Source organism: Salvelinus fontinalis, chromosome 29 (genome assembly GCF_029448725.1).
Source record: "Salvelinus fontinalis isolate EN_2023a chromosome 29, ASM2944872v1, whole genome shotgun sequence".
Lineage (NCBI taxonomy): Eukaryota > Metazoa > Chordata > Actinopteri > Salmoniformes > Salmonidae > Salvelinus > Salvelinus fontinalis.
In genome coordinates, this window is record NC_074693.1 from 17,650,279 (window position 1) to 17,659,952 (window position 9,674).

The 9,674-nt window shown below is 43.3% G+C and overlaps 2 protein-coding genes across 2 annotated transcripts; one reads left to right on the top strand and one right to left on the bottom strand.

The window, feature by feature from the left end:
* Nucleotides 1–255: 255 nt before the first annotated feature.
* LOC129827520 (syntaxin-5-like) lies at nt 256–5,299 on the top strand. The gene is made up of 11 exons (XM_055888438.1): nt 256–364; nt 893–1,129; nt 1,270–1,340; nt 2,030–2,085; nt 2,192–2,262; nt 2,485–2,601; nt 2,719–2,775; nt 3,008–3,092; nt 3,222–3,328; nt 3,406–3,527; nt 3,652–5,299. The coding sequence occupies exons 2-11, from the start codon at nt 1,067–1,069 to the stop codon at nt 3,809–3,811; spliced, it is 909 nt and encodes a 302-aa protein (XP_055744413.1). The 5' UTR covers nt 256–364; nt 893–1,066; the 3' UTR covers nt 3,812–5,299.
* Nucleotides 5,300–5,667: 368 nt separating this feature from the next.
* LOC129827521 (protein RD3-like) lies at nt 5,668–8,772 on the bottom strand. Its single transcript, XM_055888439.1, has 2 exons — nt 8,468–8,772; nt 5,668–6,170 (listed from the first exon to the last, which is right to left on the bottom strand). The coding sequence occupies exons 1-2, from the start codon at nt 8,770–8,772 to the stop codon at nt 5,804–5,806; spliced, it is 672 nt and encodes a 223-aa protein (XP_055744414.1). The 3' UTR covers nt 5,668–5,803.
* Nucleotides 8,773–9,674: the final 902 nt, after the last annotated feature.

Consider the following 9,674-nt stretch of genomic DNA (forward strand, 5'->3'; position numbering starts at 1 on the left):
AGATGGTAAGGTATTTGTTTATGATTAAAATGTTTTCCTTTCCCAAGCCAAGTATAAGGGATTTTATACCCCAGTCTACTCGGTGGCAGTAACGCAACATGTATTGTATGTCAACCGCCTTTAAACCTAGAAGAAACGATAACAAACAGCAAGTTGGCTTGAATACTGCATTAGTTGACATATCTGTTTACAAAACATAACATATGGCGACATCTGGTGGTGTATTTTGGCTGGGGCTCAAGCAGTGGTGGACGTGGCAATGACGTCAGCATCCGGAAATGACCCGGATTCAAACTTTCATTCCATCAGACGGCTTGCTAAAAACATCGAAATATCTGTGAAGTCTTGTGGAAGTTCACTAATAGTAAGTTGAATTTTATAACGTTTATCGAGTAAAACTAGATATACGTTTGATTTGAGTGGTTATGAGAGAAAGTTTTCGTTCTTCAAACAAAACATTCAAGCCACGTCGCTTAGGGTTAGCAAAACACCATCAGCTGTGATGGAGTCTTTAAATAACGTTAGCTTGGAGTAACGAAATAGCTCAATGCCTAAGAACATATAAATGACACGTTTTTTTCTAGCTAAGGTTAGCAATAATTTGATATTGTATCACTGTCATGCTAGTGTCTGGTAACGTTTCTGTTTCAGTTTCAGTGGTAATGTTGGCTATACTAACGTTAGCTAACTTGCTACTAGCTAGCTATTATGTGGGGGGCAAGCTGAATTGCTAAATAAACTGGCCAAGCTCAGATTTGTTGGTGAAACCGAGACGTAGTATTGGTAAATATCTAGCTAGATAATTAAGTTATTTAGGCAGCGCGGGGCATCGGTGACCACCTAGCAAAATGTCACTTTACTTGAATTAATTTGTTTCTGTTCCCCCTATCAGTACAGATGTGTGTACATTGAGAATGTATATGTGAGCATCAATGGACACGGATCGACGCCTCGTTGTTAGGAATTGACGTCAGGAGGTGTAGCGACTGTTTCCACGGAGCACGGACCGTCTCCAGGACACTACCAAGATCGTTCAGACCCTGCCTGGTGATATACCTGCGCCAGGATGACGTGCAGGGATCGCACCAATGAGTTTCAGTCCGCTTGCAAATCCCTACAGACCAGACAGGTATGTAGGTATGAGAGACCCAAGGGCAGTGATGTTGAAGTATCCAAATTATCAAGGCCTGGAGATAGTTTCTTATGCATTTTACCTCATGTAATCTGGAACAATGATCACTATTTTCATGCTTCTCTCTCGTTCTGCAGAATGGTGTTCAGCCCACCAAGCCGGCCCTCAGTGCGCTCAAGCAACGCAGTGACTTCACCCTCATGGCCAAGTGAGTCCAACTACCAGTGCCACTGCCACCAATCTCACCCAAAGAGCCAGCCAACTCATTTACAATGCACAACCCATTTTCTCAGAGGTGTCGCTGACACTTGTCTGATTTGAAGTTTAGTAAATAGCCAGTTGTTGCTGTTAGTTTCTCCATGGTGATGTGATCACATTGTAGCTCAGTGGGATCTCTTTGGAATGCTGTCTGTTCTTTTCTGTTATCTTACCTTACAAATCAAATTGTATTGGTTGCATACACATATTTAGCAGATGTTATAGCAGGTCCAGTGAAATGCTTATGTTTCTAGCTCCAACAGTGCAGTAATACCTAACAATACAAAACACACAAATCTCAAAAATAAGAAATATCAGAACGACCAAGGTCAGATTCCGGAATATAAATATATATTTATGAATACAATGGTGTGTGTATTGACAGTATATGAATAGAAAAAGTGTCTACAGCAGTAGTTATATAGGATGAGCCTTGACTAGAATACAGTATATACATATGAAGTGGGTAAAACAGTATGTGTTCCATGACTATGTACACAGGGCAGAAGTCTCTAAGGTGCAGGGTAAAGTACCTGCACCTTCATGCAGCTATGTACATGCGTTAGCAGATTCCTTTCACTGTTTTCATGTTTTGGCCTATGACTGATGCCAATCTCCTGTTGTTTTGAATCCCTCCAGGAGAATAGGAAAAGACTTGAGTAATACGTTTGCTAAACTAGAGAAACTCACTATATGTAAGTATATGGCAATATTTATGTTTTAGCATTTCTCATGAATAACAATTTTGAGTAACTTGTTTTGTCAAGGTTCTGGATATATGACTGTTTTGACCATTTTCAGTGGCTAAAAGAAAATCTCTATTTGATGACAAGGCAGTGGAGATTGAAGAGTTAACCTACATCATCAAGCAGGTGAGATGTATTTATTTATTTATTTATTGCATTGACACAGATACCATAAAATCAGTCGGCTGTCTCTCGTCATTAACTATAAATGGCAAACATGATGACCAGTCAGTCAGGTGGAATCTCTAGTCAAGAGGCAAACTTGGCTGTTTTAGTGGGCGCAGTCTGTGTAACTCTGCTGTGCCCTGTATGACTCTCTTCTGTATGTCTCACCCATTCCCCTCTCAGGACATTAACAGCCTGAACAAGCAGATAGCCCAGCTGCAGGATCTGATTCGTTCACGTGGAGCTCCCAGCGGCAGACACATCCAGACCCATTCCAACACCATCGTTGTCTCCCTGCAGGTCTGACTGCCAGTGCCTCTCTACTGTATTATGTAACTGATGTGGATGAGTAAAATGATGTAGCCATACGAAACCTGAGGCTTTAATGATCAACAACCAGGTTTTTGTTTTTTGCAGTCCAAACTGGCATCTATGTCCAATGACTTCAAGTCGGTTCTAGAAGTAAGAACAGAGGTAAGATTCACTGGAACTTCCAGCCCCTGGAACTTTCTACCATTGAACCTCAAGAATTCTAATAACGCTAGGTTGCGTTTATCGTTCTCATTCTCTTTCGTTCTCTTTTAATTTAATTGAAGGGCTTTATTGGCATGGGAAACATATGTTAACATTGCCAAAGCAAGTGAAGTAGATAATAAACAATAAAAATGTACAGTAAACATTACACTCTCTGTCCCTCTGTCTCTAGAACCTGAAGCAGCAGAAGAGCAGGAGAGAACAGTTCTCTCAGCCTCCTGTCTCCTCTTCTTCTCCTCTCCTCGCCAACAACTTCAGTAAGATACAACACCATGTTTATCTCACCTTCAGCCTCTCATTCCTACACCAGATGACTTCACAAATCTCTCTTGGAATTTCAATCACATAACTTTTATTTTCTATCAACTGACTATCTCCTCTGCCAGAGAGTTCAGTGTTGATGCAGGATGAGTCCAGGAGTATGGGGAGTGAGGTGGCCATCGACATGGACAACCAGTCTAACCCTCTACAGCTCCAGCTCATTGATGAGCAGGTACAAACACTTTATTATCACCTGTATTGTGTGTGTGCGTCATTGTGTTAGTATAATGTTGTTTTTCTGTGGTGCAGGACTCGTACATCCAGAGCCGTGCAGACACCATGCAGAACATAGAGAGCACCATCGTAGAGCTGGGCTCCATCTTCCAGCAGCTGGCTCACATGGTGAAGGAGCAGGAGGAGACAGTACAGAGGTGAGGGAGGGAGGGAGACGTGGGGGAGGAGGGAAGGAAGAACAGAGGAGGAACTTTGAGATGCTTGAGCACTGCCAGATCTTTCTCTAAAGCCCTATGTGTATGTTCCTGTCCTTCCCTGTAGGATTGATGCTAACGTGGAGGACACTCAGCTCAACGTGGACATGGCTCACACCGAGATCCTAAAGTACTTCCAGTCTGTGTCCTCCAACCGCTGGCTTATGGTGAAGATTTTCCTCGTCCTCATCGTCTTCTTCATCGTCTTTGTGGTCTTCCTCGCCTGAGCATGGGAGAAACGACAGAGAAAGAAGGGAATCATGAAGAAGAGAAGGAAGGGGCTGGGGGGGGGGAGTCTGAGGTTGTCACTCCTAGTGTCTCTTCTGATAGGTTGTCACTCCTATAAAACAGTAGTCGAGCAATAGTTCCGGCGGGGTCATGCTGTCTGAAATAGGACAAAGGGAAAGCTTGGACTGAGATGAGGGGTTACCACAGCAACGGGGCAGTGGGAATGGAGTGTTATTGGATGGTTTGGGACTTGAGGTCCAGTAGACCAACAAATTATAGTAGTTGTCCCCCCACAGAGATGAATGAAATACCTGTAATGAAAAGGATATGGTATCGAAACACTTGACCAGAATATGACCAGAATTCTTGTCATTCTGTTCTTTGTTACTTTAGAGACTAAATCATCATAAAACATTTAATCAAAAATGGCTATTTAATGGTTTGATTCTGCAAACTAGTTTTGGTTTTTGGTAAATTATATTTTATTCCTCGTAGTGTTGATTGGTGGTAAGACAGGAAGGGCTTACTCATTAACTTCCTGTCTGTGAGCACACAAAATACTGGAGTTTTCTTTCTCATATTGTAATTATGTATTCTAGTTTTTGTTCCTCATTATTATCCTCTTATTAAAGAGAGGGACTTTAAGAACTTCTCGCTCTATCATTCACACCACGCATGAGCGAAAACAGTTTTTGTTTTGTTGGGTGGCTTTCAAGCTTCCTTATTTGCCAAATGGGTACTTTCAATTTCAAAGAAATATGACAAGACACCTGTGGTAGGAGCTGTTTTATGAAGTACGGGAGGGTTAAAGTTGGTTTAAACTGAAGAGGACATTCCCTTCATAGATCCAATCATAAACACAATGTGACGAGTCAGACCCAAACAGTTTATAACAAGTTATATAACTCTGCTATTGCAGAATTAACAGTTTAGATGATCTGGTTTACCTGCCAGCAAGTCAGCTGGGGTCAGTTTGAATACTGTTACCTGTTGTGTATCCCAAATGCCACTTCCTATACAGTGCACTACTTTGATCAGAGCTTTATGGGCCTTGGACAAAAGTAGTGCACTAAATAGGGAATAGGATGGGTCTCAAATGGCACCATATGTCATTACTTTGTATTGTTGCTTGAGAAACCCTTATTAACAGGTTATAACAGCTGTTATTAACAGGTGACATGTTGATGGTTATGACTGGGTATGATGTGCTGAATGTACACTAGTGAAGTGACTTTCTCTACCAAACTTCTCTGCAACTGGTCAGTTTGGGCCTTGCTGCTTTATTGGAGACTGTCCTCTTCATTTCCTCTCTATCTCTGAGGACAGATGTTTATGTACAGGCGATTATTTAACAACCAGAATTTTGTTAATAAGAAAACACCTATTTCTTCCCTTTTTTTTGCCAAATGCCTTGACTTCTACAGTGTATAAAGTGCTAATGTATTGGAAATAAGTGCATATTAAAAATAACTATGGGGAAGTACAAAGGACTCTAATTCTTTACTGAGTAAGAGTATAATAGAAGGTTAATAGAATTAACTTAAAGAGTAACCATCACAACCAAAGGACTGGAACAGTAGTAATGGACCCACTGTATTGAATCCACACACAAACTCATCAAGGATCTGTTGAAAAATAAGGTTTTATTTTATGCATTCAAAATCTAGTTAATTTTGCATGCATTTCAAGTGTTAACACATTCAGAAAATGTAATTCACAATAAAAACAATGTTAGAAATATTATGGCATACATCTGCTGGCTAAGCTGGCATTTCTACTCTAGTATATGTTTTATATAGCTGCATCTTTTTGTCTAAAGAGTCAGTGGAAATCTGCTGAGGTGTGAGCTGTCCATGTTGCATGTCTCATCTTGAGACATATTTGACTTTCTTTTCTCGACATTCCTTTCTTTGTCCCATTCCTCCCTTCCTCAATCAATCAGATGTATTCTATAAAGCCCTTTTGTACATCAGCAGTTGTCCCTCCCTCTCTCAGCCAAGTGCACTCTGTTCGATGGGGGTGATGTCAGGCATGCTCATGCTCCTCCCCTTCCTGGCTGCTCTCGCCACATTCGCTGCTCCCTCCTGCTCCTCCACCTCTTCCTCGTACCAGTTTGACTCCTCCTGCAGGTTGCCGCGCGACCCACCCAGGCCCACGCCCCTGAAGGGTGCGGGGCGGAACTTGGAGCGGAAGGTTACAAAGGAGAGGCTCTTGCTGCGTTGTTTGTCATAGCCGGCTGACCTCGTTCTCATCTCCTCGTTCTCCTCTTCTCCCTCCACACAGTCACGTAGAACCGTGCGGAACAGACGAGCCACCTCGTAAACCTCCGGCTCTGTCTTTGTCACCAGATTCCTGAACCTGGGGAGAGGACAAAAGTAAAAAAGGAGTTTGTTTGATGTTGATAGAGAGATAAAGGTGGACCTGTTGAGAATGATCATTAATCCATCTCCATTATCTACCTGAGACATTCAGGGTAAGTGGACAGAAGACACAGATGTTGAACTACAGGACTGTTTTTCTAGCACAGACTGGAATATGTTCCGGGATTCTTCCCATGGCATTGAGAAGTATGGCATTGATCCCGCTATGCCCTCCGATGAATCATCAAACAGGCAAAGCATCTACAGGACTAAGATTTAATCTTACTACACCGGCTCCGATGCTCGTCGGATGTGGCAGGGCTTGCAAACAATTACGAACTACAAAGGGAAGCACAGCCATGGTACATTAAGGCCTGCCCAGTGATACAAGCCTACCAGATGAGCTAAATAACTTCTATACTCGCTTTGAGGCAAATAACACTGAAACATGCATGAGAGCATCAGCTGTTCCGGACAACTGTGTGATCACGCTCTCCGTAGCCAATGTTAGTAAGACCTTTAAACAGGTCAACATTCACAAGGCCGCGGGGCCAGACGGATTACCAGGACGTGTACTCTGAGCATGCGCTGGCCAACTGACAAGTGTCTTCACTGACATTTTCAACCTGTTCCTGATCAAGTCTGTAATACCAACATGTTTTAAGCAGACCACCATAGTCCCTGTGCCCAAGAACACCAAGGTAACCTGCCTAAATGACTACCGACCAGCAGCACTCACGTCTGTAGCCATGAAGTGCTTTGAAAGGCTGGTCATGGCTCACATCAGCACCATTATCCCAGAAACCCTAGACCCACTCCAATTTGCATACTGCCCCAACAGATCCACAGATGATGCAATCTCTATCGCACTCCACACTGCTCTTTCCCACCTGGACAAAAGGAACACCTATGTGAGAATTCTATTCATTGACTACAGCTCAGTGTTCAACACCATAGTGCCCTCTAAGCTCATCACTAAGCTAAGGACCCTGGGACTAAACACCTCCCTCTGCAACTGGATCCTGGACTTCCTGACGGGCCGCCCCAGGTGGTAAGGGTAGGTAACAAAGCATCCGCCACGCTGATCCTCAACACAGGGGCCCCTCAGGGGTGCGTGCTCAGTCCCCTCCTGTACTTCCTGTTCACCCATGACTGCATGGCCAAGCACGACTGCAACACCATCATTAAGTTTGCTGACGACACAACAATGGTGGGCCTGATCAAAGACAACGATGAGACAGCCTATAGGGAGGAGGTCAGAAACCTGGCAGTGTGGTGCCAGGATAACAACCTCTCCTTCAATGTGATCAAGACAAAGTAGATGACTGTGGACTACAGGAAAAGGAGGACCGAGCACGCCCCCATTCTCATTGACGGGGCTGTAGTGGAGCAGATTGAGAGCTTCAAGTTCCTTGGTGTCCACATCACCAACAAACTAACAAAATAACACACCAAGACAGTCGTGAAGAGGGCACGATAACGCCTATTCCCCCTCAGAAGACTGAAAAGATTTGGCATTGGTCCTCAGATCCTCAAAAAGTTCTACAGATGCACCATCGAGAGCATCCAGACTGGTTGCATCACCACCTGGTATGGCAACTGCTCGGCCTCCGACCGCAAGGCACTATATAGGGTAGTGCGTACGGCCCTGTACATCACTTGGGCTAAGCTTCCTGCCATCCAGGACCTCTATACCAGGCGGTGTCAGAGGAAGGCCCTAAAAATTGTCAAAGACTCCAGCCACCCTAGTCATAGACTGTTCTCTCTGCTACCACACGGCAAGCGGTACCGGAGTACCAAGTCTAGGTCCAAAAGGTTTCTAAACAGCTTCTACCCCCAAGCCAAAAGACTCCTGAACAGCTAATCAAATGGCTACCCGGACTATTTGCATTGAACCTCCCCACCCCCATTTGTACGCTGCTGCTACTCTCTATTATCGATGCATAGTCACTTTACTTCTACCTACATGTACATATTACCTCAATTACCTTGACTAACCGATGCCCCCGCACATTGACTCTGTACCGGTACCACCTGTATATAGCCTCACTACTGTTATTTTATTGTTGCTCAATTATTTGCTATTTTCTCTTTTTCTTTCTTTTTCTTTCTTTCTTTTTTACTTCAGTTAATTTTAAATACTTATTTTCTTAAAACTGTATTGTTGGTTTAGGGCTGGTAAGTAAGCGTTTCACTGTAAGGTCTACACCTGTTGTATTTGGCGCATGTGACAAATAACATTTGATGTGTGGTGTACATACACCTCTCTGACACTAATAAGGTACGAAGTCCCACCTGACAATGACAGGGCCACACTGAGATGGTGGCACCCTGGCACACAGGTCCTGCAGTTCTATCAGGTCTCGGGGGGTCAGCTCGTAGGGTTGGTGGGTGGGGGCAGTGGCCAGCCATCTGTAGTCAGCAGAGGAGGAGCTGCGTCGGCGCCGGCCCTCTTGTGTCACCCTCTCCAGGCGGATACGTTCAGTGCGCTTCACCATGGCACCCAGCTCCAGCATCAGAGTATTGGTGACTAGTTCTTCTGCCGTACGCTGTCCAGGCACCTTCGGCTCCAGAGAAAAAACTGCTGACCAGGGGAACATCTAGGGATGGGACCAATACAAGTTCTTGAAACTGTTTTCATGCTGCAAATTCATGCTATACGATACAGGATATTAATAAAAAAAATGCGTAAAGTAAATGTTTTATGGATCTTAATTGTTTAAATTTGTTCTTAAATCTTAATCAGATAAGTGCTTCATTAGGTAGAGAAACACACCTGGGGATATGATACTTGATTGAGAGAACTGCAACTACAGGTAATTAGAATCACTGCAACACTGTATTTTTGTCTTAAGATGTCCTGCCCTTTTCAAGACACAATGTAAAAGTACATTTACCTGTAGTCAAACAAAAGTTTGATAGCTTACCTTTACAAAATTCTATGAGTCAATTATTGAATAGTCTCTTTGTTTGTTACAAATCCTCTTATCAATAAGCAGACAATGACATAATTTCACAGTATAAAAAATATGTTTCTGTTGTCTTTGGTATGCAGCTGGAAGAAATTAATTGTTCAAATGAAAATCGAAAAATCGAAACTCTTTCACACTGCTACACACTCCTAACTGACCACCTTGCTACCTCGAAGGTCCGTGGCAAATAGGCATGTGTGTTTGTTCGGGATTGACAATGAATGTAATCCTGTATTAATATACAGAGTGATTGACAGGTATTTTACCTCACAACAGGACTAACCTCATAAGCACACATGGAGGTGTTGCTAGACATGTGTCAGTCTGTACATATCCAGTCAGCCAACTAGAGCAGCGTAGCAGCAGGGGGGGGTCACAGCAGTTTTGTTATGTCATCTGTGAATAAAAACAGAGACACTGGACCTTAAATATACAGTAAAACACAAGCAATATCTTCAGCGAGGAATCCCAATTAATGACTCTACTTGGATGCTGGTTGGTAAAGGAATGGTGTGGGTTTTGTCAATGAT

Coding starts and splice junctions, on each gene's coding strand:
- LOC129827520 (XM_055888438.1), top strand. CDS start 1,067: ATGACGTGCAGGGATCGCACCAATGAGTTTCAGTCCGCTTGCAAATCC. Junction 2,263..2,484: donor TAACCTACATCATCAAGCAG/GTGAGATGTATT, acceptor TTCCCCTCTCAG/GACATTAACAGCCTGAACAA. Junction 2,602..2,718: donor CCATCGTTGTCTCCCTGCAG/GTCTGACTGCCA, acceptor TGTTTTTTGCAG/TCCAAACTGGCATCTATGTC.
- LOC129827521 (XM_055888439.1), bottom strand. CDS start 8,772: ATGTTCCCCTGGTCAGCAGTTTTTTCTCTGGAGCCGAAGGTGCCTGGA. Junction 6,171..8,467: donor TGTGGCCCTGTCATTGTCAG/GTGGGACTTCGT, acceptor TCCTCTCCCCAG/GTTCAGGAATCTGGTGACAA.